Source organism: Anopheles funestus, chromosome 2RL (assembly GCF_943734845.2).
Source record: "Anopheles funestus chromosome 2RL, idAnoFuneDA-416_04, whole genome shotgun sequence".
Lineage (NCBI taxonomy): Eukaryota > Metazoa > Arthropoda > Insecta > Diptera > Culicidae > Anopheles > Anopheles funestus.
The window spans coordinates 38324909-38349330 of NC_064598.1; the positions used below are offsets into that span (position 1 = coordinate 38324909).

The window sequence follows — 24422 nt, forward strand, 5'->3', positions numbered from 1 at the left end:
TGGATAATGCTTTTAACGCGTTGATGGCTTGCTCGGGCGAAAGGCTCGTCCCGTGTAGTGTCAGCGCACTGACTATATTCATCACGGTACGATCGTTTACTTTGTGCTGTGAGACGAACTCGAGCAGCTCTACCAATTGTTGAACATTTTCGTGGTCTAGCTTGTAGCCAATCTGTATCTGAAGCAACATCGGTAGGGCAATCTGTAACGCTTCCACGAGCGGTGTTCGATCGAGCTTCTTAAGAATAAAGCTCAAAAACACTATATGATCCAACGTTACATCATTGATTTGGTGTCGTATTAGCTGCAACAGGACCGTTATGATTTCGCTGTTTGTATGCACTCCGAGAAAGGTCAGAATTTTAAGAACTTCCGTAAGATCGTTCATCACAAAGGTGCGCGATTCAAACCGTACGTTTTGGCATAGCTCCGCAAATCGTGGATGCTTTAGGATCTGATCGGAACGTAAGGTACTTTTGCCGTGTTTCTGCAATTCAAACAATGTTTTCAATGCAGGCAAAGTGTACACGTGACGGTCCTGCTTGGTGCGACTGATTGTGGGTAGAAATTCTAACACTTCCTTCGCATCGGTGGCTGATTTGAGCAGACCAAAGTAGGAAGAACCATCCGCAGGTTGCAATTCCTTTCCGGCGGTCACACAATAGAACCGGCTTACGCTCCGATGTAATCCAAATAAACGAAGGAATAAGCTGTTTCGAAGCATCTTCGAAATGATAACTAAAATAAAAGGAAGTCTATTAGATAATAGTAATCTGTGCTATAAGGCTTACACTGAGATCGAAGCGTATTTTCTTTTATTTTTTTTTAAACTTGTATTTTGGTAATCAAAACATTGCCATGCATGTTGATCATATGGAAACTGTCAAACAAATATGATTTTGATGGTTTAGAAGTGTTGCCAGTATGGTGCATTCCATTCAAATTGCTAGCTGAACATGATTGGACGTAAAAATAAATAAACATTGAATGCATGGAAGATTTCATGTTTTGCAAACGGAATCTCTTTCATTCTGTTTGTAGTCATGGCTGAAAACCAACATTTTCATTCATTATAAAGAAAAATAGCACTACGATACAAACCATCTGGTTCCGGGTCCGAACACTAGGTGTCGCTAGCTTCTTCGATGCTAAAAACTTCAGTTAATTTCAATGTACAGTGCGACTGCCAGATAGAATGCATTTCATCTCATAATTTTATGAAATTCATCATACTATTGTGTGAGCCTTTATGATCGCGCTTTATGACCCGAAATATGGTTCAGATTGCCATTGTTTGCATTCGTAAACATTCAACCACCCTGTGCCAGCTTTCTAAATCCTTCAAAGATGGGAGCACTGCTAATGTCACCAACACTGACATACATGTTGATGGAAAAATGTCGAACGTCGTGACTGTTCAGAACGAGCGAGAGAGGGTTTAAGTTTTGTCACTTCGCATTAATAAACGGTAGATTAGTATTGTGTTTGTTCCAGCGGAAAAGTCTACGGAGAAACTAATTTGTCCAGTCATTGCGTACGTAGGGCATTTGGTTTGCTTAAAGAAGAGCTAGAGGAAGTTAAGGTTACCATTCAAGTGCTGGTCGGTACCTCTTACGGGGCCGTAGCGTTTTGTTACATACTTCCTACAGCTTCTTGGATGTGTTGAAGGTGAAATTACGAAGTGGCATAGAAATAGTGTAAAACGCAATATAATTGGTGCTCGGAAAACACACATTTCGTGGAAACGATACAACGAAACACAGGGTTGCGATCGGTTGCTTCAGTTTTAGCATAAATTAGAGATTCAATCGAAGGCTGCGTTCAAGACGGACACACGACTGGCTGTGGAAGATAAGTGTATAGATTGAGTTCACGGTGCATCAACAACGAAAAGCAGTCTTTCACTATACGATTTTATCAAAGTGGGCCACTCACTGGAACGCTTGCGGGCAAAACTAGTACGAAACAACCGTCAGGAATCGAACGATGGCACAGTCACTTTCAACGGGGTCATGTTCTGCGCTAAGCACGCTGACAGAAACAGATACCAACACGTCGAACGTGGTTGAGGAAGAAAGCAGCGATGGTATCGAACAGACCCGAACCAAGCGGAACGAGCGTCACGAGAAGCTCGGATTCAAACCGCAGAAGGAACTGTTTTGCAACAAATTTCTACCGTACGCCGACAAGCTGGACGATGAATCACAGGCTAACCTGGAAAGCATCAAGAACAATCTGGGCAAGGTAGTTGCGATGCGCGAGATGGGGCCTGCTGTCATGATGAGCATCCGGAACTTGGTGACGTAAGTGGAAGAGAAATTTTTGTCGCCTTGGCTTAATTGTTTCTCATACTAATTGTTTCCGTTGTTTTTGTTTGTTCGTTACAGCTACATCAAACTGTATGGCATGAAATTTTCCAAAGAGGACCACGTAAAGTTTGTGCAGCTGCTGCTGGAAATGCTTGTTATTCCCAAACTTGATCCGGACGCGATAAACAAGATCAGCGAGGCTATATTCTTTCTGCTACGGTATGTCGCTCTGTCGAGCCGATCCTTCTTTTGTTTCTATTGTGACCACCAATTTGTTCGTTCCTTTTTTAGAAAGCGCGAATGGTTGAGTACTGACGATTTGCAGATCGAATGGAGACCGTTATACGATCTGTTTCATTTGCTTGTATCCCGTTTAAGCAAAAAAGGCGAACTGTTCAACACCACATCGTAAGTATTGGGTACTTTGCTTTGTTTTGTTATAAGTTTGGCTCGTTTTTAAGTATGTTTCGAATGTCCTACGAAATGCGGTATGGTTTCGAAAGTCTCGTTTGTCCGCCGGTGCATTTGTTTTCCGAGCTAGTAAACGTGTTCCTTCCGTTTGCGTATCTGCAGGAAGAATGAGAACGAAAACTCGCCGTTGGCAATGTTGCTTGCCGCTGCTGCCGAGAGGATGGGCTATGATGTGTCAACCGTGGCTCAGTACCTCGGTATCGAGATGGACGCCGATGAACTGGAAAAATCGTAAATCGTTTATTAAATTCCATTCCCTTGTTTTCTCTTCTTCCTTCCCGGTCATTTATCATCCTTTCGCTCCGTCCATGTGGCGAATGTTGCTTTTTTTGTGGGCTAGCATTTGGAATGTGGTGAGGTGTGAACGACTGTATTTACCTTCTTTCTTGTAACTTTAAATGGTGTAACGATCTTTCGGTGGTTCGGTGAGCTTTACGCGTGTAATTTGGGTGGAAGACATTCAAATAGCAGCGTTTCATGGTCTATGGTGTGGAAATGGGAGTAAAGGTAGATCTGTTACGAATCATGGGGAAGATCACAGAGGATTGAATGGTGGAGAGTTTATATTAAAAAAAAGTTCATTGCGAGATTTAAACTGTTGTGTAGTTTCATCATCAATATTCGTTGCTTGGGCATTTTTTGTAATAGGAAGATTCGTGGCAGAGGAGAATTATTTTTTTTATCGGTCGTGATAACGATATGTTCTTCATAAACATGGTATTTTGAATCATATACACACATACAACAGCAAAGATACGTTTCATATTTGTGGGTAAGGAATTCATTTGCAGTAATAACACGATGCGTATTTTTGCTCTCATACTATCGACTAAAATTGTTACGCATGTCTGAGATACGCACGCGCCTTCATAGAGCCGGATCACAACATTTGTTCCACAAAATTGAATTAACAAACACACGCGCGTTGTCATTTTATTCCTTACTTTACACTGTTATTAGTTTACATCATCGCTTACGATGAGAAGAGGATGGAAGTAATGGGGTGTTTTTGCTTTGTTGTGAGTAAGTCCGGGGAGAATGTATGGTCAATTTGAGCTGCAGTTTATTTTTCTACTAATCATACAATGTTAGTGCAAAACTTATAGTATTTGTTTGCTACTTTTCTTTCACTTCCTTCAGGTCCATGGAAGGCAATCTACAGTGTGCGATACAGGTGTGTACACCGTAAGTATTTTCCATACAAAATCTGATGTACTTTTGTTGGTAGTTAATGTTTCTTTTCTTCCTACAGTTACTTTCCACCATCAGCTACGCAGGAAATATTGGACGAACTGCTGTCCAAACTGCAGCCGCTCGATAATGGAAGTGGATGTGAGGTGATCACCATACTGAACATCTTCCTCAACTATGAGCAGGGATATGAGCTGTGGTTCGATAAGCTTATGGCCATCTGGAACGGGTACCATAATCCACCGTGGGCGGGTGATTTTATGACGATGTACGCGGTGGTTGGCAACAAGAACTTGGGTCACATCGACTGGGAACCACACATTCCGACCATGTTTGCACGCATTACACGCTCGATCAATTTTCCCGTCAACTACCGCAGTACGAAGGGTGGCCGAGCGAACGGCATGCCACCGGATGCTATTGCAACGTGGATTGTGTCGGCACTGGGCCCGCGTAGCAGTGCCCAGCAGTATCTGAACACGTTCATGTCCACGATCGAGACGTATCTGCATCCGGCAAACAATGGCAAATGGGTGAAAATGTTGGGCGAACTGTTAAACATGTTACCCCGTTTCTTCATCGATCGGCTCGTGATCGAGCGGTATCGCAAAGGGCACCATATACGGCCCATACCGAGCGAACACAAGCTCACCGACGAGTGTATTACGGCGTTCGTCGAGTGCATGAAACCGGTTGCCTTTCAGGCGATGTATTCGCGCCTTAATGCGCAAGAGGTTGGTAAAATCTTGCAATGTTTGGCCGATCTACGCCCGGCTCTGATCATTCCGAGCATTATCGAGCGTGTGTATGCGAGTCTGGATTCGCTGACGGAACCGCGCAAACTGACGGCGGCACTGCACGGTTTGATCGGTGTATCGAGAGCACTCGTTTCCGGTCACAACGGTTACACCGAGGGACGGACGCATGTGATACCGCTGTTTATGGCCACCCTGCCCGGTATCGATGGTAATGATCAGATGAAAACCGTCATCACGTTCCACTTCCTGACGTCGATATCGTTCCTGATACCGATCATCGATTGTTCGCAGGCGGGACAGTATCACACAAATCTGACCGATGACGATCGGCTGCTGTGCGAACAGACGGCTGACTTTGAGAGCTTTACGCTGCAGTTTCTCGATAGGTTGTTTTTGCTGATCGAGAACAGCTCCACCAACAATGTGCGCATGGAACAATCCGATCTGGACACGGCACGTTCGAAGGCGGAATCGCTGCTGGAACCGATGGTGCAGACGTGCTTGCACGGCATCCTTGGACAGGCCTCGGAAAAGATTGTAGCAGCCGCTGCAAAGAAAGTGATGGAGTTCGTCCGTACGCGCCTATTCGAACCGAATGTAGCCGGACAGCTGGTCGGTTGTCTGGTGCGAATATTTTCCCGCATCCATGGCAAGGAAGTGTTGCGCGTGCTGCTGCCCTATGTCCTGCGCCAGATAGAAGAGTACATGGACGAGCACGATGATGTGGAGGAGCTGGAGAAGCACAACGACGAGATGCTGTACTATTTGGTGCTGTTGATGAACCTGGTACGTGGAGATCCGCTAGTGTTTCGGAACTACATAGACGATGTGCTACCGATGCTCGACCGATTGGCCCGGTTTAAGTGCAAACGTGTGGCACGCTACGTGTCGCAGATTGTCGGCAATATTCTGAGCAACCTGTCAACGATGCAAACCATGGATGTGCGCAACAGTCCCGACTGCTTCCAGAAGCCACTGTCGGAGGTTGTGCCGGTGCACAGATGGGGAGAAAAGATGGCATCCGATAGTAAGATCGAGTGGCGCATACCCGATGAAACATCACGGTTGGTCTGCGAGCGGATAATGCATCGCTATCTGCCGGCCTTGCTTGAAAAGCTTGATCAACACAGTGCGGGTACGGTGACATTGCCTCGGGAGGAACTGCATCGGACCGTTATGATGGTGCAAGCGTTGATACGATGCTACAACTTTTTGCCCAACTGGACGGATGAGGAACCGATTGAACTGTTCGAAACGTGTGCGGATATAAGGGAGCTACAGCTGAAGGTGACGCTTGGTTTCGAGGGGTTGGAAATTTGCATGCCGAACGGTGAGAATGTAAGAAAGGCTATCATAAGGACGATTTCGCGCCTGCAGGATCGCATTTTGGAGGTGTCGGAGGATGATACGCAAACGCTCAAAGCGATCATTGCACTGTACGAGAAGGTGCTGCTAAGAAAGCACCCGAACGGATCGCATGAGATGCAACTGAAAACGTTCAACTGTACCAAACGGTTTCAGACGTATCAGTTGACACGTTGCAAGCGAGACGTCCGGGCGGTCGTGGTTTCGCGCGTTATTATTCAGCAGGACTGTAGGGACGAGATGAACTTACCATTGTTCAGTGCCACCCATCTGGAGATCATGAAGAAGCTGCTCGAACTGTCCGTGTCCTATTACGCGACGGTGCGTATTGATGCGCAGACCAAGCTGCACGATATGCTGTATCTGTTCCCTTACGCCTATCCGCTGCTGACGGATCGGATCGTACAGTGTTTGCAGCTGGACGCCGAACGGTATCACGAGCAGGTCAAGGGTATATTGTGCCTGCTGTTCATCAAACGTCGAGGTCGATTGATCACGCAAAACAATTGGGAATATCTGGCCCGTATTTGGCCGGCACTGTTGCGATCGAAGCTGTCGGAAAAACCTTCGATCGTGCGGTTAGTTGATGGGCTGAAGAAGATGATAGACGGTCAATCACCGACCTACCTATTGGAGGTGGACATTGGAGAAAAGGTAGTAGAACGGGCACTTGCTTTGCGGACACGTGCGGACGAGCTTGATCTAGTGGCGGGACAGACAGCACGGGAGCGCGAAAACAAACGTAATCTGACACTGTTCCAGCAGCTGGTAGCGGATATAGTGCAGACGGTTGAAACAAGTCGGTTACATCTTCGGTACCACTATCTCGCTTCGGTGATGCTAATCAACTTGTGTCACCCGTACGCGGAGCATCCACCAGCAGTTACTCGGCTGGCCGTGCACCATCTCATACACGATGCCGTCATCGAGCGGAAACTAGCCATACAGCTCCTTTTGAACATATTTCGCCAACAGAAGCGCCCACAAATAAAGGTCGTTATGAATCCGCTCGAAATTGTTGTCCGCATCACGGCTGGACCGGATGCCGGTGCTATGGCGGGTGAAACGGTTCCCCCTAATCCGGGTTCCAACGTTGCGCCCGGCTACCGGGAAGACAATATGTGGTTACAGTATGACGTAGCGAAGGTACCGAGCAGTCAGGCCGAATGGGATGAACCGCGATACATGTACACGTCCGAGGGATGTTTCGGATGGACCAGGGGCTTCAAGATTTATGCGCCGAGCGCGGAGCAACCGAAGCTCAACCGTAGCGTGGACGAGATGAACGAGCATGAGCGTACGATTTACGAGTTTTTCAACGACCAGCAGAATGTGGACACGCTGATACGGTTCTGGTCGCTGGAAGAGAAAAAGGGACGCGATGAGTTTAGCAGCACACGGATGTTACTTATCAAGATGCTGATGAAGGTGTTCGGTGATCAGTTGCTGGATCGCTTGCTGGTTCATATGCCGCGGCTAATTGAGGAGAACAAGGTTGAGAGCAATCATCGGTGTGTGGTGGAAGTGCTGACCGGTATAATGCGCGGTGCCAAACATTGGCCGTACGAGATGACGCGCGACATGTACGCACGGGTGGTACCATTGATACGGCTCGGCATGCAAAAGGTCACGGTCGATACGGACATGTACTGGGGCATGTGCTTCGCAACCGCGGCCCAGTCCATGGATCCGTCGAAGCAGCACTGGCTGCACGAGGTGCTGCTGGAAGATCCGCTGCGTGATCTAAACAGCTTCAACGATTGCAATCGGTTGTACTGCTTGCAGGGTGCATTCAATCAGCACGTCTGGCGTATGGCAAGCGTCGCACACCGGTTGCTGGACTATCTAAAGCCCCATCTAGACCATCCGTTTCAGAACTTGCGCGAGCGGTTAGGCAACACGCTGATCAACATCTTTGAGGCGGATCTTCGGTTCGAGGGCTACGAGCCGCGAGCGATTTCACCACAGCGTAGCGAAATGATAGCGTTCGTCATGCCAAAGCTTGCCATCCTTCTGCAACAGGATCCGGAATCGCCGCGACCGAAGACGGAGAATGTACAGATGGAGGTAGAGGGTGGTTCGGCAAGTGTGGAAGGTGCAAATGAAGACAGTGAATATGTAAAAGCGGTCCGATTGTTTAAAACAAGTAAGTAGCGCGTGTTATTACAGTGCTTGTGAGTTCGTTTTAATTGATGTTTTATTTTCTCACAGTTGCACACTGGATCACGTACACCATCCATCGGTACTCGAACGGTAACGAGAAGGAATACTTCGAGTTGCTACCGATAGCTTGCCGCTTGGAGCATTCCGAACAAGACCAAGAGTTAAGTGAAATCTGCACATTGCTGTTGGCTTTCATATCGCAGGCGTTAACACTGCCAAACTGCATGGACGTCGCGCTGGCCAAGATCGACGAGGTGTCCAAAATGCCCTACTGGTCAGCCCGGCGTGCTGTGATCGATGTGCTGCAGGTACAAGTCTTCTACAATATGACCATCATCCTTAGCCGGCCCGAGTGGAAGGCGAAGGTGCAGGAGATTGTGTTGCGGCTGCTCGGCGATAGTGTGATCGAGGTGCGCGAGAAGGCTGCGGAGGTGTTGGGCGGTTTGGTGCACTGTTCCTTCCTAACCGCCACCGAGGAGCTGCTGGAACTGTTTAAACGCAAATGTCGCACGAAGATCATACGCACCAAGCGAATCCGTATGGAAACGGCACAAGCTTCCTGTTCGAGCGAGGTGGCTAAAAATGAAAAGTAAGTAAAGTTTTTGTTTTGTTCGGTGCCTGTGAGCTGTAACGTCTATGCTTAACGTCCCATCTTATCTTTATTATCAAGTGCGGAAGCAAACGCCGTCCTAGCTCGGCATACCGGAGTACTCGGTCTGTGTGCCTTTATTTCCGCGTATCCGTACGAAGTGCCTGAGTTTGTACCGAATGTGTTTGAGCATCTCGGTGCACATCTAAACGATCCACAACCAATCCCGGTAAGTAAGGCGGATAGGGGACATCTCCCAATACCATTGTCCCGATGTGTGTTTTATGTGCATTTTTATCTCATCTTTTCCAGGCCACGATCAGAAAAACGATGGGCGATTTCAAGCGCACCCATCACGATAACTGGGAAGTGCATCAGCTAAAGTTCACCGATGATCAATTGGCCGTGCTGAGCGATCTTACGATTCCACCTTCGTATTACGCATAAGGGGGAGAAAGAAAAACTCACAACAATCGTGCAACTGTTTGTGTTCTTTTATGCACCTGTTTTTGAATGTATGCCACTTTACGTTGCGTACTATAATTCATTTCTAGTGTTAAGTAGCCATCGGTACGGTGTGACGGAAAGTATATATGGCATGTTATGTAGGTTTCCTTTTAATTTTTTCCTCTGCACTTTAATGCCTAGACGAGCATTAGCCGTGCAAGTGGCGAATTTGTGGATTGGAATAGTTCATGCCCAATGCCAAATGGAGACTCGGCTATAATATTCCACATTCTAAAGCAGACAAGTTAACAACGTTTCAACTTCCCTTTTTATTCCGTTGGCACTTTTGCGCAGCTGAGGGTGATTGAAATAGTTTGAAATTTGTAGAAACTAGGCAGGATAACAAAGAAGACGATGCAGATATTCCAACCTTGAAGACACTCGTTCTCGTCGCGCAAATCCATTTAGCTTAGCTTTTAGATTGTATCAAATAGGGGCTGGTTTTCATAAGCATATTAATTAATCGTGACACGGCGCAGATTTGTTTTAGTTAAATTCATAATGTCGGTTTATCAATGGGAACGATTGAGGTCGGTGGTATTGAACCGTATTGCGATGAACTGTGAAGACAATTGGTGATGGAGAACCTGTATAGAGGGTGTTCAATAAATAAGCAATGAATTTGAATGCAGACAAAACGCTACAAAGTGTTGTGGGTTTCATTTCGTTCGTGATGTTTAACTCCATCGAACTGAACTTCATCTCATAATTATCATTTTTTTCGGATACCGCAAATATACACGCATGTAAAGAAACGTATTTTTTTTTTTAAATCGAAATAGAGGTTTTATTATTAGAATTTACTTACATAAGATTTTGTTCTTGTTTCCGTTTGCCGGATTTTTTTTTCTTGCTTCGCCGTCAAATTTTACCTTGCCTGTGCCGCCCGCCTTCTACATCATGCGTGTTTTTACCATCTTTGCCCTTTATTTTCATCTTAAGCTTCCGGCAAACCGCTCCCATTACCATTCCTTCCGTTCGACCATTGCTTCCCGTCCGCGTCAGTAACGAATGTGTTTTCCTATTTATCCACTCTTAACTCTAAAGTTTATTGATAAGTTCTAGAGTTCTTTGGGTGCAATTATTTGTTTGTTTTTTTTTTTCCTTTTGCTTAACAGCAAACGTTATCTCTTCTGTCCCAAAAACACCTGTGTTCCGTTCTTCTCAAATTTCACCATTTTCGCCAACCATTCGCCTCTACGGTAAGGTGTGTGTTATATGTGTGTTTATTAATTACTTTACTTACGTGTGTTTTTGTCTGTTGCTGTGTGTGTGTTTGCTTCGTTTTTATTAATGTGTTTTTTGTTCTTTGCTTCATCGTTAATTTCTTTCATTTTCACTAACTGAGGGACAATTCTAAGAATTGGGTATCGCTTATCTAGAGTTATTACATTACGTTGCCTAGACTCTTTCTGTTGTGGGGTTGTGTTGTTTGTGTGTATCTCTTCTTTTGTATCTTTTCTTTCATTAGTTTTGTTATCTTTACTTTGTGTGTGTGAATGTTGTAAGTGTTCATGTGTTATCAACTGTTGTTTTACGTTTTAGCTCTGGTTTTTTTGTGTTTGTTTGTTTCTTTTCTCTAGTACCGCTTTCCTTTCTCTTGTCATCTATTCTTCTGTTTAGATAATATTTCTAATGTGTTATTTCTAGATTACGGGTTTTTTTTGTTTATAGCTTCATTCAAAAACTGTCCTTTTAGCACTGAGCCGCGCGCACTGCACGCGCGTTGTTCGCTGACGCGCTGAATAAATTGCCCGGCACCACATTGCGCCGTGTACATTTCGCTATTCTGCCAAGTGTGGTTTTCCTTAATAAATGCTACAATTTATTATTTCTGTTTGTTTTTTGTTGTTGTATTTCTTATTTCCTGCGCTCACCCTTTCTTTTACTACGTAATTTTGCCACACGAGCAGCACCGTCTTTGTCGCATTTTCTTCTTCCTATCAATGGAGCACGATTGGATGCGGATGGGCGAAGTAAGAAGGATATGTTCTAACATAAGGATCATTTAACAATGTGTATCACACACACACACAATTGATGATGATTGTGAAGACGATAAGTCGATTCGCATAACAAGAGAAAAAACACAACTAATTAACAGATGAGTATAACTAAAACCGTCTATTAGTGGAAACGACTTGGGGAGATAACGTCAGGGAAGTAATATTCAAAACAACACCAGTCGTTGGATACAAAATTCAAATGCAAACAACCGTTTGATGGTCGGCCATCAAACCTTTCCTTTGCCAAGCATCGGAAGGTGGGCCGCGTGTAAGGAAACTAGACGATTAAGATGAAGGTGGCATGTATTCGTTTTGCTTTGTTTTTTTGATTTTAGCTATGCTGTCGATTACTTAAAGTACTCATGGTAGGTTAATGATAATGATGCGATCTACACATGATAAGTGTGTGTAATATGCTACGAATGGATAAGAATGATACGATGGATTGATTGTATGAATGGGTTGTACGCAGAAGGATACGGATCTAGCTCTGATTGGGCCTTTGGTCATATGATTCACACAATTCCGCTTAATTTCGTATTAAATTGCACCTCGTTTCATCGAGCGTCCCGTTTTTTTTTGCTTTTCGGCGCCTTTCCGACAATAAGAAGGGACTGGTTGCGATATTTCGTCGCAGTGAAATTTGCGCAATTGCGATTATAACAATGTGGGGTTTGTTTGTTCTCTCTCTCTCCTTCTCTCTCTCTCTTTCTCTACGTGTGTTTTTTTGTGAGATGTCCTTTTGAAAAGAACAAACTGTTTCGCTATTAGATGCCTGGATCACAATGAGTTGCCTGGGATACATGTTTCTGTTCAGCTAACGTTTATCTAACGATTGCAAAATCAATGCAGTACGAACTGATACACAATCTGAAAGTCGTCCACATCGTACAGCACGAGCAGGACAAACAGGACGAAGCATAGCTCGAGTGCGGTGAATAGCAGAAAACATCGACGTCATGCATTCGTGTCCGTCTGCCGCGGCTGTCTCAGTACGCACTGTCCCTTCTCGCACAGGCTTATCGTCTTCAGCAGATTGTTGCCGACCGAACTGCGACCACCAGCGGGACCATTCCGGCTGGGACCACCGGACATAACGCTGCCACCACCGCCACCGCCACCACCGCCACCAGTGTAATCGTGATGATTGTGCATTACATTGCCACCACCTCCGGAAGATTTGTAATTGTTGTTGTACGTGCCGATGATGTGATTGCCACCGCCAGTTCCGGGTCCACTTCCACCATTACCGATGCCACCGCCACCAACACCACCGCCCGACCCATGTCCATGGTTGTGTCCACCGGACGTGTGGCCACCGGAACCACCGAGCGGATTGTAGTTGTTGTAACCATCGTACAAGCTGTAATGGTCGTGATAGCCGTGGCCGGCATTCGGATCCATCAGCTGATTACCGTCGATGAAGTTAAGCGACTCGAACAGCGTCGGGAAGGCGTAGAATATGATGAACATGATGGCGTACAGAACGAACTGTAGCGTCACGCACGTCCAGATGAGGTTGATCTGTATTGGCAACAAAACAGGAAAACACCGATGATCGTGATTGTTTGCGACTTCACTTACTTGAGCAGAACTTACCTTACTCTTACGACTATGTTTCGTTACGTTCACAAATGGTACAAATGCTAGCGTGAGGGCTATGCCGGTCAGCAGACCCGCAATCAGCCCGGTAAAGTTCTGCTGCAGTGGCAGTGTCCCCAGCCCGAACAGGGTGCAGCCAAGGATTAGCAATTTGATCATAGCTATGTGTGGTTTTTTCAAGCTCTTCCAGTGGCACAGTACGAGCTGCAGCATCAGTGATGCCAGCACACCCGCAATCGAAGGCAGCGGTCCAACCTGGATGGAATGGTGTACAAGGACGTTAGACAAGAATCCTCAACAAAAGCTACTCACACACTTACCTCCGCCTTGTACGGCACAAATATAGCACTCGTCAGATTGCCCGCAATACCCGACCCAATGTACAGGATGGCCGTCCGCAACGGACCTATCAAGCGTTCCAGATCGGCCAACAGTACATGCTGAAAGGCGACGCTGATGATCAGATGGATCAATCCAGCGTGCAGCAGCAGCGACGTAAAGAGACGATAGAACTGGTCCGGGTAGTCGACGGCAATGAAGTGGAACATGCCGCAAACATCGTTCAAGCACGAGACCTAAAAATTCAAATGGAACACACTTGAAGATACCGCACATGGCTGACGCTAATACAGCCTGCAAAACCAACCTGCGAGCACAGGGACGCCTCCTCGTGGAAGTACCCGTGAACGAAATCACAGTATTCTCTGGTGGTGATGCGACATTCGCCGTACACACCGATGCAGCACGGATGGCCGATCACCTCGCACACCATATGTTCGGCCGTATGGTCCTTGAAGCGGAAACGCTGCGATAGCTGGTTGTTCTTCCGACAGATAGGCCACTTGGTGATGTCGTCCGGCCATTCGTGCGGTGCGATTGATGCCGGCGCATCGCAGTACTTTGGATCGAGGCCACAAACGCTGCCCGAGATGCGTCCACCTGGGCCCGATTCACCCGGGGACCACTTTTTCCACGTCGCGATCGTTTTCTGGAAGGAAGAATTGAAAAATCAGAGTTGCATTCAGACATTCAGACAGGTGCGGGAGTTCTGTAACGGAGTTGCGAAGCATCCTTACCGATGGCCAACCACGAATGGAACAGTCCGCTTGGGAGCTCTGTACACAGCCAGAATCGTCATTTCGTATGCAGCATGCCGTTTCCCGCTCATGCTTACGAGTTCTGGACACGACGTCTAGAATTTTGGTATCGCGTCTCATGCAGGCGCCATACTTTGCGCCCAAATGTATCAGATCGGCACTACGCAATCCGATCCAAATGTTGCGTGGTTCTTGATGGTGTACCTGGTTGGAGATGAAATCGAAAGCCACATTATTGGAAGGAAAGTTTTGCAAAGGTGAGACAAGATGTTTCAGGGTACCTGTTGCAAGCTTAAACTTGTCACGAGAACCTGTGCCGAGCGGTACTCCATACCCAAACCGATAGGTCCAAAACCGTAACAGATTAACGAAAGGATCATCACCACGATCTGGACCGTGTTGATCCAATAGGTAAAGAATGGGCGGTAGTCGTACCGTTCGTCGAGTAGATTCGGTCGCAGCAGCTTCACGCGATTTCGTACTGGCCGCAGCGAGTTGTCCAACACACCGTCTAAAATGTGGGATGAGATTCGTTGTCCATAGATGCCACCGGCAGCGGGTCCAGCTTGGTCCTGGTTTTGCTGCTGCAGTACTCCTCCTACTACTCCACCTCCATTCCCTTGTCCCTGTTGACCTGCCTGGAGAGCCTGTTGTTGTTGCTGCTGTTGTTGTTGCTGCTGGTGATGATGCAACTCCGCCGATTTGGTTCGCCAACCGTTGATGATGCCGCTACCGGTCGCACGATCACCATCGGATACGAACAGCTGGCGCGAGTTGTCGTGCGCCATCAGTCCACCCTGTTGTACCCGTTCCTGCGGACCAATTCCAACCGGGCCCAGTGCCGTCGGTGTATCGAAGAATGCTTCACCGTCCTGTATCGGGGCAAGTCCATCACAGTGTACCTCCGTACCATCGGAACCATCCGATCCGGTTAGCTCCACATGGGCCGGTGCAAAACTTCGGGACCACTGTTTGTGCGCGCGCAACCGCCTGCGGGTGATGCTTTGCACCAGGAAATTAAGTCCACTACAGATGACGGCCGGTACCGATGGTTTACGTTCGGCCCGTATCAAGTACACATCGCCCTGCTGATCCTGGGCGGATGCGTAATGCGGATTGGCACGCTGCCGTCTCGACAGTTCCGTTTCCCGCTCGTCCTGGCTCTGGGCCGGTAGGATGTCTGGCCGATCGGATGGTGGCAGCGTTGCCGGTTGGTTCACCCCATGCCCATGGTGTTCGTTCGCATGGTGATGGTGATGCATACCGGGCGGACCATTGCCGTGCATCGGATGTCCGTCACGATCGTAATCTTCACGCAGCGAACCGAACCGTCGGCAGGCGAACCGACGCTGCCGGTCGTCCCATTTCGTACGCTCGTACTCTTCATCCTGCATCGGTACGCCGAAGAATTTGGCCGTCTCGCGCCGTACGTACTCCTTGACGCGCTGCTTGCAGGAAAGGTTCGATTGCGGGATCCGGAGCAGCTGAGCGTTACTGCTGCGCTGCAACGTGGAAGCCGGCGAATCGTTCAGTGAGGATCCACCGTGCGCGGGATGGGGTGGAATGGCGTGTGATGCCATGGCGTACGGTACGATTGCGGGCGAGGATATCGCTTGCTGGGAGGGCATCATGATCGGTGGTTGTGGCATTATCTGTTGCGGTGAGGGCGTTGGCTGTGGTTGCTGTTGCTGCTGCTGCTGAGATTGAAGCTGTTCTGTTGGGACGTTCTGTTGCTGTGGACTGGCCAGTTGCTGTTGCGGTGGTATTGATTGTTGTGCTGTGGATGGTTGTGCTAGTTGGACCGGTGTTGCCGACGCACTGGTCGACTGCTGCTGCTGTTGCTGCTGCTGACTTGTAGACGGACCCGGTTGGGAAGGTTGTTGTAAGGAGGTGTATTGCTGGTGCTGTTGTTGCTGTTGCTGCTGTTGCTGTTGCTGCTGTTGGATTAACAACGATCGGCTACTACTTGCACTGAGCAGGTTCTCCATCGAAGGCGTCTCATTGCGGTTCGACTGTACAAACTGATGCTTACTACCATTGCGCGGTATCGTTGCACCACTGTCCCGATCCAGTGTACCAGTGCCTTCGCTAAGGTTATCGTACGTTTGGGAGTGCTGTGATTGTGCTGTTGCGATGCCTTGCACTGTTGGTGGCAGATGCATAGCGGGTTGGGAGGTTTGCTGCCCTTGGCCATACTGACCCGCCGCCATATGGTGCTGTTGCTGTGGATGAGGTGAAGCAGCCGTTCCTCCTACGGACACCAGCGCCATACTAGCGCCCGGTAGCTGCTGCGGTGAGGTGTGTGATGCGGGACTGGCGGGCACGGAATGGCAACTTGTCGTATCGGACGGTCCCACCGGCTGTGGACTGATCGGGCCCGTCGTTTGCGTCGTCTGATGTACACCGGTCGTACGCCGGAGCGTGTTACAGTGCAGACAGGATGCGCTACCGCCGTTCGGTTCGCTCATCACGCTGACCGGTGTGGACACCCGGTAGCTGCCCCGTGGCTGGTCCAGGAACTCCGCACTCGAAGTCCGCGACATACGGTAGCTGTTGCTGCTGCTAATGCTGTTGTTACCGTTTGTGCCGGTGGACGCTTGCGAGTGTCGGCTGCTGCTGCGCGACACATGTCCACCGGTAGCGTGCGGCAGGGTGGATGTACTGTGCGGTGTGGGTCCACTGCCGACGGAAGACGACGGGCACTTGGGGGGTCGAACACGGGCTGGCGGTGTACTGATGCTGCCACTGCTGGTGGCAATGTTGCCGGTGGTGCTGCTACTAATGCTACCGTAATGGTTGTCGGGCGTTTCGAAACCCTTCGGGGGCGATATGGTGGTGGGATCGGTCGTGACACTAGCGCCACTGCTACCCGCGTTCCCATTGCTAGTTCCCATGTTCGTACCACCGCTCTTGACACGAAACCCGTACGGAAGTGTGCTGGTGGCGTACGCATACTGATGCGGCGCGTGATGTGCATGGGACGGGCCAACACGCGACGGACCGCCGGGTATGGAAACGCCTTGCCCGAGCATGAGCGCACTCATAAGGGCTTGCGTCTTTGCAGTGGCAGACCCGGTACCACCCGGCAACGGTGGATAGGGTGATTCCTGGGGTGGCGGTGTCGGCACGTAACGCTTGATCGGGGTGTGCACGTTCGAGCCAAGGTAGCCGTATGTGTCCGCACCGAGAAAGTGTGCCGGTGGCGGTATGTATCGGTCGCACTGCGGTGAAATGTCCCGATAGTTCTCCGTCAAGCTGTGCCGGTATCTGCAAAGAAGCGGAAATGGGTGAAAGCAAAATACGCTATTAGTTGGTGGATGTGGCGGTTCTTCATTTGAAAAGGTGCTACTAGTCTGGGTAGCGTGAGTTCTTAATCAACCGTAGCTAATCATAGGACGGGAGATTTTGTGAACGCTTTAAGCTGCTTCCTACTTCCCTAGCCCCCCAAAGGGTTAGGTATGAAAAGACTAGAACAATAGAGAATGGTTATTTCTGGAGCAAAACAGCATCTCCGTTGAACGCGGATGCCGTGTTTGGCTATTCTTAAACACTCTCTCAGGTACCACTTCGGGTTAGTACCACAACGGTGTTGAATAAAGGATGAGTTAAGCTTCGCTAGATTCTATTAACCATTGTCCTACGTCTGACATTCATTCGTTTTCCTCACATCCCAACACTAAAGGGATCGTTCGAGAAGTGTATTTTCGTTCATCCTCCGAAAGATGTTTTGTAACTAATGCTAACCATGGAGCAGCTTTTGGACGCCCCATAAATCGATTCCCGACTTCGGGAGGCAATTAATTCCAATAACCCGTGCCCAACCCTGTGCGTGCCCACAAGTAAAAAATTATCCCGCAAAAGCCTGGGACGTACCTGATGTTCGAGGGGCTTGCCGTACGTCGCTGAATTGTACCGTAGTGCCGGCTGTCGGTGTAATGATGGTTTACCGGTGCCGGAGCAGGCAGTCCCATCACGTAGTGGTCATTACTCGGTGCCGGTGACGGAGGTTGCAGGCAGCTCGTACTAAGCGGATCATCTAATGCACCGAACCGATCCGTACTGCCGTGCCGATCGATCAGCAACCCACCGGTTGGTCCACCCGCTCTGCCCAACATCGTACCATCGACGACTCCTCCACGGAGAAGTTGTTGTTGTTGTTGCGCTTGCGACTGTATTGGATGTTGTTGTTCGATGTAGCGCTGGGCCGAATGTCCACTGCCGATGGAAATCGTGTCGGCCATATCGTGATAGTTGACGGCAGATGATGGTATAGCGAGTGGGGGCTGTTGTTGTTGTTGCGGTTGTTGTTGTTGCTGTTGCGAACCGTAATGGCTGTGACCGTAAGATGCCCGCCGACCGGAACCTGCCGAACGAAGAGTCCCACCGGAGGACCCTGCGTACCATGCCGGAACGTTCGATAGGTGATGTTGTTGCGAGGATTGGGACTGGAGTTGTTGTTGTTGTTGTTGCTGTTGCTGCTGCTGTTGTTGGAGGAGTTTCGCATGATGGGACTGCTGTGATTGGTGTGCATGGTTACGATGGTGTGGTTGTTGCTGCTGCTGGGATTGGTTGTGATGGTGCTGGGTCAGCTCTTTGGATAGCTGCTGATGGGTGGGCATGTGATGTTGGATGCCGGCATGGCCATAGTCTGCACCGTCCTCCATCGGGTAGGTCCCGTTGGAAGGATTCACTTGCCCCGGGTCCACCGGGTCCCGCTATAGGGGCGTCGTACGTCGCGCCGCACTCTGTCTTTCCGCCGCCGTCTTTCGCTGTGGCATCGTTGTGCGTTACGCTCCCGTGCGAATCCTTCCACCTTGAAGCCCTTTTGCACTACGTTCGACGCTGGTCTTGGCGTGGAGAACACAGCTGTACAGTGTGTGTATGTTTCGCGTGCCTATTCACGGTTGAGGTGTTTTTTTTCTTCAATGTTTGCTAAGCTCGCCTGCCACCTGCTTAGTGATGATGGCTTCCACACCCCGTGCGGGTTGGTAGTGTGCCTTTGTTCGCACCCTTGCTTAACGTTTAAGCACCAACGTACCGATGAAACAAAAGGCGCTACTAGGGTACAGACGAGTTGACCGAGAAAATCAATCCACCAACCGTTTACCGTGTGCGTACATTTACCCTCGTTCTGCACAAGGGTGGAGCAGGTGAAGGTGTTTTTTTTTGCTAATAATCGGCGGCTGCTTTGATGTGTTTGACTCCCTACCGAGCTGGTTCAGCGCGCACTGTGGGGCACTGCCCGTCGTCAATATGACACCTCGTCGTTGACGTTGGTGGAGACGCCTAACGTGCCAACAAGAAGTGAAGCCGTCGATGGTCTCTTGCTATCGCTCCATAAAATGGGGCTTGCACCACATCTTGAAACACATACTGGAATTTTTCTTCAAACACTACACTGGTATCACCTGCTTAAACGGTAAAAATAAACTCATCAGACGAAGGAGAGGCAAAAAATAACATACACACAAACCAATTTCCACCTACACTTGTACGGTACTTTAAGCGACCATCCATAAACCATCCAACGCACGTAAAACCAAGTATCCTAACGATAATTCATCGAATACATGAAAGTCTCGGCGTACGGTTCTTACGGATGGATAAAAATATCATTTCTATCTTCTGCTGGAACTCAAACGCACCACCCATGAGCCATTGATAAACAAAGAGCAGAACAACAGCAACACTCAACCCGCCCGCAGTTGTCCGGTGTTACACTCCGGTTTTTCACAAAGACACACTGCGCACTTGAGTAAACATCAAAGTAGTCCTTGGACAACTGATCTGACGTCCCTGCTAATAAACATAACACATCGGTAATAAACATAGCTGTTGGAGTATTATTTTTTTCCTGACGTGATAGGGGGTGGGGAAAAGGAGATTCCAAAATTAATTCTTTTACGACTTTATTTTGTAGCAGTGGGGTGGGGGTGTTTTATTTTTTCGAATGCGGCAACGATGCGGGCGTATCTTCTTGTACGGGAATCACACCTCACACACCTGTGTACCATTGGCACAGGAATTACAGCACATCCTGTTCGCTGTGGTGTTAACGATGTGTGTGTGTGTGTTTTTTTTAATTTCTTCTTTTTTGCCTGCTGTCTGCTCTTATTCACTAGCACACGGACTTTACATCCCAAAATGACGACCGACTGGACTGTGGTTCACACATACACCGTTTAAGGTAGCACACCACCATCATCATCGCACAGCTGCATTCCCGTACACGACCACTCTAGCATTGCTAACACAAGAGAGACCTTGCACGTGACACACATGAACCAACACACAAACACACACACACACACACACAATCATCCAACGATACGCACACTTGCAAGCAAACATGTGTACACACGTACACATACACATACACACGGGAGCACAGGAACTACTAGATTAATCCTTTATTCAGCGTTTGAAGTACGTCAGCCCCGCAACAAAAAATATAATAAAACAACCACCGCAGGCAGGAATGGGGGTTGTTTTACAAGGAAAACGGATGCTTTTCACCGTTGTTGTTATTGTTGTTGCTTGTTTATTTTTTTCCCAACCCTCCCACCACCACCTTCTTCCCCCTCTCCACTTCCCCTTCTAAACACACTGCACATTCTTTTTCCTTTTCTCCGTTTGGGCACATTACTGCAAAATTACTTCCACTGCATGGTGTGTCCGCATTTGTGAACATGCGGAGCAGTTTTACTGAGCCGTTTTCACTGAAGAAAAAAAAAGACCAATCACAATCATCCGCGATCCACGGGGGCGAGGGCACACTATTGAATAATTGGCGAATCCATGTTTTTGCAGGTTGTCAGAATGGTCGAGTGAAATCCCGGGACGAAGGCATTTGCAATTTGATGATTAGAATCGATCCAATGCTGATGACCTTATTCTATGGGAAATATGCTACCCGCCCTGCTGGCGAAGAAAAAAAGAAGGAAGAAATATCAAAGGAAAGGGTCCGCTCGCAGGGAAGACTTTTTGGTATGGAAGTTGATTGGGGGAGCGGGGGCGGGTAGGGGGAGAGAGATGGAATGGAGAGCGAAAGCTTCCGGAAGGAAAATCACCCCAAAACAGCGAACACTTTTCTCACCACCCTTCGCCTCCCCTTCCCCTTTTTTGACTCCTGGTACGCTGCTGGGTGGGGTGGAAAACTTGGTGACGTTTTAGAACGGGTACGTCGATGAGAAAGATTTTCCAGCACTGATTAGAGCGTTTCACTCACTACTGGCTGGTTTGCAGTCAGCAAAGCTTCTCCACCCCCTCCCCTCCCCCATATACACACACCAACACACCCTTCTTTTCACTTGAAACCTTAAACGGGCGTGTGTACACGTTTGGGGACGATTATTGCTTTGGCCGTGAACAATTTTTCACCCGTACGTCACACTGCTGCACGATAAATGCACCGAAAGCACGAAAAAGCTATCCGTAGGTCAGAAACATTCAAAGGGTTCCCTGCTCGTACTGCATTGCAAATTTCCACCTTCAACACACAAACGGGCACACGATGCAACACACGTCCGCTTAGCTATACCGTACCGTGTGTGGCAAAAATTCTTCGCTCGCAGCTAAACAATAGAACACAGACGAATAGACGGAATAGTTCCTCCGATGGTTACGGGGGGGGTTTTTTTTTCTCTGCTTCCTTCCAGTTTTCCGGGGCGCGTTTTGAGGGAAATTTTTGCGCTCCCTTGTTCGCTTGCGTTCACCCGTGGCGCTATTCCGACTGCAAAAGCCTTCAACGTCACTTGATTTTTCCTTTGCCCTGTTCGAGGGAAACACTTCACCGTTCGCACACACACACACACACTGAAGCAGTAAAGCTTGGAATGAGAATGGAAGGGAAATGGCGAGTGAAAGAGAGTGCGAGAGCGAGAGAGAACACTTCAAACGGGAAATCTTTCATAAGGACTATCTTTGTTTCACGCATACAGTTTCTCCACTTTCCTATCGAAAATGGTGTGCGCCATTGGAAAGGTTGCGCGAGGTTCGTTCGCTCTCTCGCTTGCACGCACACAAACAAACACACCCTTTCGTGTTTTCCACTGCTTGGATTGGATGGGTTTGCACTGGTGTTGGTGTGGCTGTTACCAACCAGGCCAATTTTTTTAGTGGAATAATGGTAAAAGTAAGTATTTCTTTCAAATTCGTTGCATTCACATTTACTTCGACACAGAACGCTGTATGATTTAGCTCCCCCAAGTAAATATTTTCTTGATGGGTAATGTGTGTAAAATCAAAATAAGATTGTCCCACTTTTGTTGAAAGTTAATTATTTTAAAATCCTTTCACTTAACTGTACTCGTGCACGAATGTGTGTAGGTGCTCGAACAAAAACAAAACCATCTGTACGGGCGATGACGTGTATGTGTTGATCAGTCGAAAGGTGTGTTCCTGTGTGTTTGCACCAACATTAGTGACCGCATACGTACACACACACACACAGACATGCATACACACTCAAGTGTTTTATCCCCTAGTAACAGCGATTTGCGCTTTGGCCTATAAATTCGCCATTGCCTTAAGTAACACTACGCCATCGACAAATGGATGGCCTAATGGGCAACACGTCAGTCAACACATACAAGCGCGCTCACTAAACTCTCCCTTTTCATATCAAATAAGCTTAGCAAAAGTCGTCTACAGTCGCCACATACATCGATGCGTTCTAACGAACACCTTAGAGCGCATGTATTGGTGTGCACATGTTGCGGTGCAGATGGGGCTGGGTGTGGATTGTTTTCAAATGATTCTCATCTTTACCAGGCCACTAGCAGGTTGAAGAAGAAGAAAAAGAAGGAAGGGAGGCTGGGTAGGCAAGATGGAAAAGCTCTACCCAAAACTTTAGATAATGTTTTCCACTGAACTAAACGTTGACAGAACGCATCGCGATGGAGACGCCTAGTTGCGGCTGGCAGGCACGTGCTGTTTGACAGTTGTTTGTTTACATCGGAGTGGAGCTTTCGAATTTCAAATGGAGAAGCTTTTATAGAGCTTGCGGTTGAAAACGATTTTCCGGAAAATGCTTTTGCGAAGGGAGATAAGCTTTAAGGAAAATTAGTAAATGGAAAAACCAAACGTTTTGCTTTCACTTGATAAACTAAAGATGGCGTTAATATTAATTGGCAGGCGACAAAACAAAGTAAAAAAAGACACTATTAATAAAATAATGTTTTAAAACATCCTTGTGTTTTTTTTAACAAGTTCAAGCTTGTTTTTCAACAAAACATTTTTGTTATTCTATTTTATTTTATTCCACATATATGAACATACCACTACAATAAATTTGGGCACATTCCATACGTCCGTTTGTTTTATCTGGAAGCTGCATTTTGCTCGATACAGCCGGGTTACCGGTGAAATGAAACCAATCGCACCAAAAGCAATAGAGGAAACGCGAAACTTTAGCAATAATAACCTTTGCCAAGTGTAAATCAAATCGGAAAAGTTGGAAAATCGTAACTTTTGTGCACATTACCACGATAGTTTCACGATGGCGGACTTTTCACCTAACGTCTCTCTCTTTGTCATACAAACACATCCTTATCCTGTTGGCTACACAGCAGCACAGCAAAACGGAACAGCGATGACGATAAAGGAACAGGTCAGCTGGGTGACATCTAATGGAATCCGAGCATCTCTGCAGCTGGCACCGGCAGCATGGTGAAGGTTTTTGTTTTTACTCATCCCTCTTCTATCTACCTTCCCCCCCCACCCCCCCCCCCCCCCCCCCCTCACCCATCCATATCAATCTGTTCCGAAGGAAAGTTTCAAGCACGGCCAGACGACAACGGAGATATTGCCAATGCACTCGGGCTAATAGTTTCGAGAGCACTACCCCCCGATCACGATGAGCGTAATAGTGATAATAATAATAACGATATCATTCCTTGCTGAAAGGCAGGCGACCCGGATGTGGGGTTGTGATGAAGGGATGTGAAATTTCAGTTTTCGAACAAACTCGCAACGGAACGAAAGATTTCATAAAGAAACTTTCACCAATATCCTCAGAGCGCGGGTTTTTGGATGAAACCGGGCTGGTGACAAAAACTTGCTGCCCGAAGGCGTACCACTGTGAGCGTCCTGAAATTTTGGCTCCGGTCGATTGAATGCTACAAGAACGATTGTAATAGTATTACGTTCGCTGCTTTAATTACCAAACTGACACGTTGCACGCGTTTTGCAACGGGCGTGTTAGGGTGTTGGCAATGTGAAACTTTATACCAACATCTAAACTTTGTCGATCGCTTGGTGCGCTCGCTTGTGCAAAGGGAAAGATGTCAATGACCAGCTATGGCGTAGAGCTTCCATCTGAAGTGTCTGCCGTTTAAACCACATTTCCAAAAGCACACCTAAGA

General features: G+C 47.9%; 3 protein-coding genes across 5 annotated transcripts in view; 1 reads left to right on the forward strand and 2 right to left on the reverse strand.

Moving 5' to 3' along the window:
* The window catches only part of LOC125761907 (uncharacterized), a 2566-nt gene extending 1469 nt beyond the window's left edge, over window positions 1–1097 (reverse strand). The window contains exon 1 of the mRNA XM_049423494.1: window positions 1–1097. This exon is cut by the window's left edge and continues 871 nt beyond it. Coding sequence (XP_049279451.1) covers window positions 1–724 — 724 coding nt within the window. The 5' untranslated portion in view covers window positions 725–1097.
* Window positions 1098–1406: 309 nt separating this feature from the next.
* LOC125761895 (proteasome activator complex subunit 4B-like) lies at window positions 1407–9991 on the forward strand. Of its 2 annotated transcripts, XM_049423455.1 has the most exons (9): window positions 1407–2303; window positions 2388–2528; window positions 2601–2717; window positions 2883–3011; window positions 3921–3965; window positions 4033–8240; window positions 8306–8846; window positions 8928–9075; window positions 9159–9991. In XM_049423455.1, the coding sequence occupies exons 1-9, from the start codon at window positions 1987–1989 to the stop codon at window positions 9291–9293; spliced, it is 5781 nt and encodes a 1926-aa protein (XP_049279412.1). In that variant the 5' UTR covers window positions 1407–1986; the 3' UTR covers window positions 9294–9991. The 2 variants fall into 2 exon arrangements, with proteins under 2 accessions (XP_049279412.1, XP_049279413.1); XM_049423456.1 differs by lacking the exon at window positions 2883–3011.
* Window positions 9992–10418: 427 nt separating this feature from the next.
* Window positions 10419–22437, reverse strand: LOC125761897 (inactive rhomboid protein 1-like). Of its 2 annotated transcripts, none has more exons than XM_049423461.1 (8): window positions 21604–22437; window positions 17932–19466; window positions 14340–17325; window positions 14038–14262; window positions 13608–13949; window positions 13282–13536; window positions 12959–13216; window positions 10419–12883 (listed from the first exon to the last, which is right to left on the reverse strand). In XM_049423461.1, the coding sequence occupies exons 2-8, from the start codon at window positions 18720–18722 to the stop codon at window positions 12317–12319; spliced, it is 5424 nt and encodes a 1807-aa protein (XP_049279418.1). In that variant the 5' UTR covers window positions 18723–19466; window positions 21604–22437; the 3' UTR covers window positions 10419–12316. The 2 variants fall into 2 exon arrangements, with proteins under 2 accessions (XP_049279418.1, XP_049279419.1); XM_049423462.1 differs by having other exon boundaries at window positions 17932–19469; window positions 21530–22437.
* Window positions 22438–24422: the final 1985 nt, after the last annotated feature.

Excerpts from the sequence above, each read along its gene's own strand:
- LOC125761895 (XM_049423455.1), top strand. The coding sequence starts at position 1,987 with ATGGCACAGTCACTTTCAACGGGGTCATGTTCTGCGCTAAGCACGCTG. Across the intron at positions 3,012-3,920 it reads GCCGATGAACTGGAAAAATC|GTCCATGGAAGGCAATCTAC; the intron begins GTAAATCGTTTA and ends CACTTCCTTCAG. Across the intron at positions 3,966-4,032 it reads GCGATACAGGTGTGTACACC|TTACTTTCCACCATCAGCTA; the intron begins GTAAGTATTTTC and ends TTCTTCCTACAG.
- LOC125761897 (XM_049423461.1), bottom strand. The coding sequence starts at position 18,722 with ATGGAGGACGGTGCAGACTATGGCCATGCCGGCATCCAACATCACATG. Across the intron at positions 17,326-17,931 it reads GCAAGCCCCTCGAACATCAG|ATACCGGCACAGCTTGACGG; the intron begins GTACGTCCCAGG and ends GCTTCTTTGCAG. Across the intron at positions 13,537-13,607 it reads AGGCGTCCCTGTGCTCGCAG|GTCTCGTGCTTGAACGATGT; the intron begins GTTGGTTTTGCA and ends TTGAATTTTTAG.